Genomic DNA, 2,841 nt, shown 5'->3' on the forward strand with positions numbered 1-2,841 from the left:
CAGAAAGGCAGTGGATGACGATGCAGCATCACAAGCAGTAGCTGGCACTCTGAAAACAAATGAACTTTGAGTTCACCTTGACACCTGCTTATTGAAAGAAACCTTTCGGATCTTCTTCTTCTAGGGATAAGCATCTGCATCCCTGCCACGTCCCCTTAAAGCATGCACAGGAAGGAGGACGTAGCACAGTTCTCAAGGGACCTGCACTGTATGCAGCAGTGACCAGGCCACAGAGCAGCACACCACCTCCCCGTCCTGTAACCGGCTGTGATATGGTAACCTGCATTTCTGCCTAAGCCACTGCAGTGTGAAGCCTGGATGCCAATTTCTGGACAGCATGTCCATCCAAGACCACGTTCTGCCCATCCAAGTTGGCCACAACCTCCCTGAACTTCAGGCACTGTCCTGGAACGGGACATGTCGTGGAAGATGCTCCACACTAGCAAGGTACACAGCAGCTGAGGAACCTCAGCTTTTTGGAAAGTAGAGTCCCACCACCACTTTGCTGAACGGTGAAGCAGTGCAGAGCTACTGTGTTGGCCACCTGCACGTCCTGGAACACCCCACGGGGCTTGGTGTCGCTGCTCCCAACCACCATTTCCTTCCTGTGACCCCGGCGTCACACCCACCAGCTGTGAGCAGCGCGTGTCACCGGAGCACTGGTATTCTTCCAGGGCTGTTTGGCAGAGCCAGGCACTGACCCATCCGATCTGCCTTGAGCCCAGCTCAGAGCGATCACCAGCAGACGTGACTGATGAAGGCACCACCGACAAACCCAGCTCCCAAAGAGATCTGAGTGCTCTGCAGACCTCGGACCTCTGAAACAGCAGCCCTGAGACAACACAGAGGCAGGTGCATAATTTCTTGGGTTTTTCTTTTACTTTTTTTTTATTCCTTCCCTTCCTTTGCCACAACACACACTTTGTATTAAATATCTTAAATATATTAATTTTTAAAAAGTATTAACAAAAAGCTACTGAAGGACACAGCTGGCAGAGTGACCAAGGGTGGCGACCCATTGCAAAACATGGGGACATTTTAAAAAACAGAAAACAAATGATAACAAAAAACCCTGGCATTTTTTGCATATGCACAGCTGGCTGGAATACCCTGGACTCTGGCATTATTGCAAAAATGGAAGGGGAAGCAGTAGAAAAAATATATTCTGTTGTACCAACCTGTACAGGGAAGGGAGTTAAGAGCAAAAATGAGGAGGCTTTAAACATTTTTGGTATTTCAGATGTTCCCTCCCACACCCACCATCCAATCACTTTTAGTCTTTAAGCAAGTTTTCTGGCTTGGGGTAGCCAAAGAGTACAAAATCTGCTTCGTAAAGCTTGTAGAGCTGCTGCCTCCAAGCCAGTGGGATTTTGGCAAACCAGTTATCTTCCCAGCTGCTGGCAGTCCTGTTCCGGTAGCTGGGGGGGAAGCGAAGCAGCCTGTCCACTTTGAGGAGCTGCAATAGATAAGCAGCATCCTCATCCAGCGTCTCCAGCTTTCCGATGAAATCGTAGTCTATCTGGCATGGATGGCACAGACGGTAAACCTGCCTCCAGTGCTCATTGAAGGGGGCCATCTTCTCTGTCCTGGGATCCAGTAAGTACTGGATGAAGTCAGAAAAGGAGACTTTGAGGCCTGCCCCAAAAGCCTCACTAACGGAGGTGGGAAGGTTGGTATGGTTGGAGTACAACTTTAGCATGGGAATGGCAAAACGCCGGTAGAACTCCTCATTCTCCAGCTCAAATTTGCTGCGAAAGGCAGAGATGAGGCGGACAAAAGGGTCTCGTACAAAGAGGAACTTAGTGTACTTCTTCAGCTTGATCTTCATGAGGTGCCGGGAGAACTTCCCATAACGGCGCCAGAATTTGTTGAAGGTCAAGTGGGTGCTGGTGTTGTGGACATGTTCCCGGGGGATATCCAGAGGGTTCCGGTATGGGACCCCCTGGTCCAGCAGGCTCTCACTTAGCACAATCATCACCCGTTTCCAGTTGGTGCAGGCCACCTTGGGGACATAACAGTAGATGATGCCGTGGCGGTCATCCACGATCAGGTGGTTGAGCTCGTAGTTTGGGATGTCATCAAAGGAGCGCTCCTTGGTGGGGAAGGTGAAGCTGGAATTGGCACAAAACTCCCGCAACATTCTCTGCCTCTCTATCTGCAGTTTCTCTTGGTCCAAGCTGTTTCTGCCATTGTGCGTAGACCAGTCATAGCCCCGCACGTTCTCCTCCAAATTGCTCACCACAGGCTTGCCAGAGCCCTGGACAAGTAGCTGCTCTGTCTTTCGGGGGATAGAGCTATTCTGTTTAAGGCTTGAACTAAGCAGCTTTGCTAAAAAATCATCCCCATCTGGCAAGGCTTCCCAGTCTTCATCTGCTGTGATACCAGCGATGGCTCCTGGGGAATGAGGCCTGGAGAAGGACGTATGAAGGTAGAAGTGAGCCGTTCCCACGTTGTCCCAGTACACAATGATCAGGAGGATCATGAAGATGGAGACCAGCACCACAGAGAGACGGAGGAGCCGTGCTTTGGTCATCCTGACACCTACGGTGATAGCTGGTTTTCACCTGGATTCACCTCCGGCTTGCAGAGTGAGGCTTGGGATCCAGCATGGTGCTGCAGACCAGGAGCCTGGAAAGGTACCAGAAAAAAATTTAGTTGAACCCTTAATCACTCTGGTTTGGAGCGAATGAGCCTGCACAACCAAAACTCATCGCAGGGCTGACCATCTGTTTCTGCATGGGGATAGCTGAGTGAGTCTGAGGTACCCATAGAGACCCCGTGGAAAAGAGCTGACTGGCCAAAAGGAGGCATAATGTGTTGCCATTTTACCAGTTTCCATAG

The 2,841-nt window shown here is 50.5% G+C and overlaps 1 protein-coding gene across 1 annotated transcript; it reads right to left on the reverse strand.

The window, feature by feature from the left end:
* Positions 1-869: 869 nt before the first annotated feature.
* CHST12 (carbohydrate sulfotransferase 12) lies at positions 870-2,623 on the reverse strand. The gene has a single exon (XM_050906020.1). It carries the CDS (start codon positions 2,531-2,533, stop codon positions 1,274-1,276), a length of 1,260 nt encoding a protein of 419 aa, XP_050761977.1. The 5' UTR covers positions 2,534-2,623; the 3' UTR covers positions 870-1,273.
* Between the last annotated feature and the right edge of the window lie 218 nt (positions 2,624-2,841).

This window comes from Gymnogyps californianus, chromosome 15 (genome assembly GCF_018139145.2).
Source record: "Gymnogyps californianus isolate 813 chromosome 15, ASM1813914v2, whole genome shotgun sequence".
In the NCBI taxonomy this organism is placed as follows: domain Eukaryota; kingdom Metazoa; phylum Chordata; class Aves; order Accipitriformes; family Cathartidae; genus Gymnogyps; species Gymnogyps californianus.

Coding starts and splice junctions, on each gene's coding strand:
- CHST12 (XM_050906020.1), bottom strand. CDS start 2,533: ATGACCAAAGCACGGCTCCTCCGTCTCTCTGTGGTGCTGGTCTCCATC.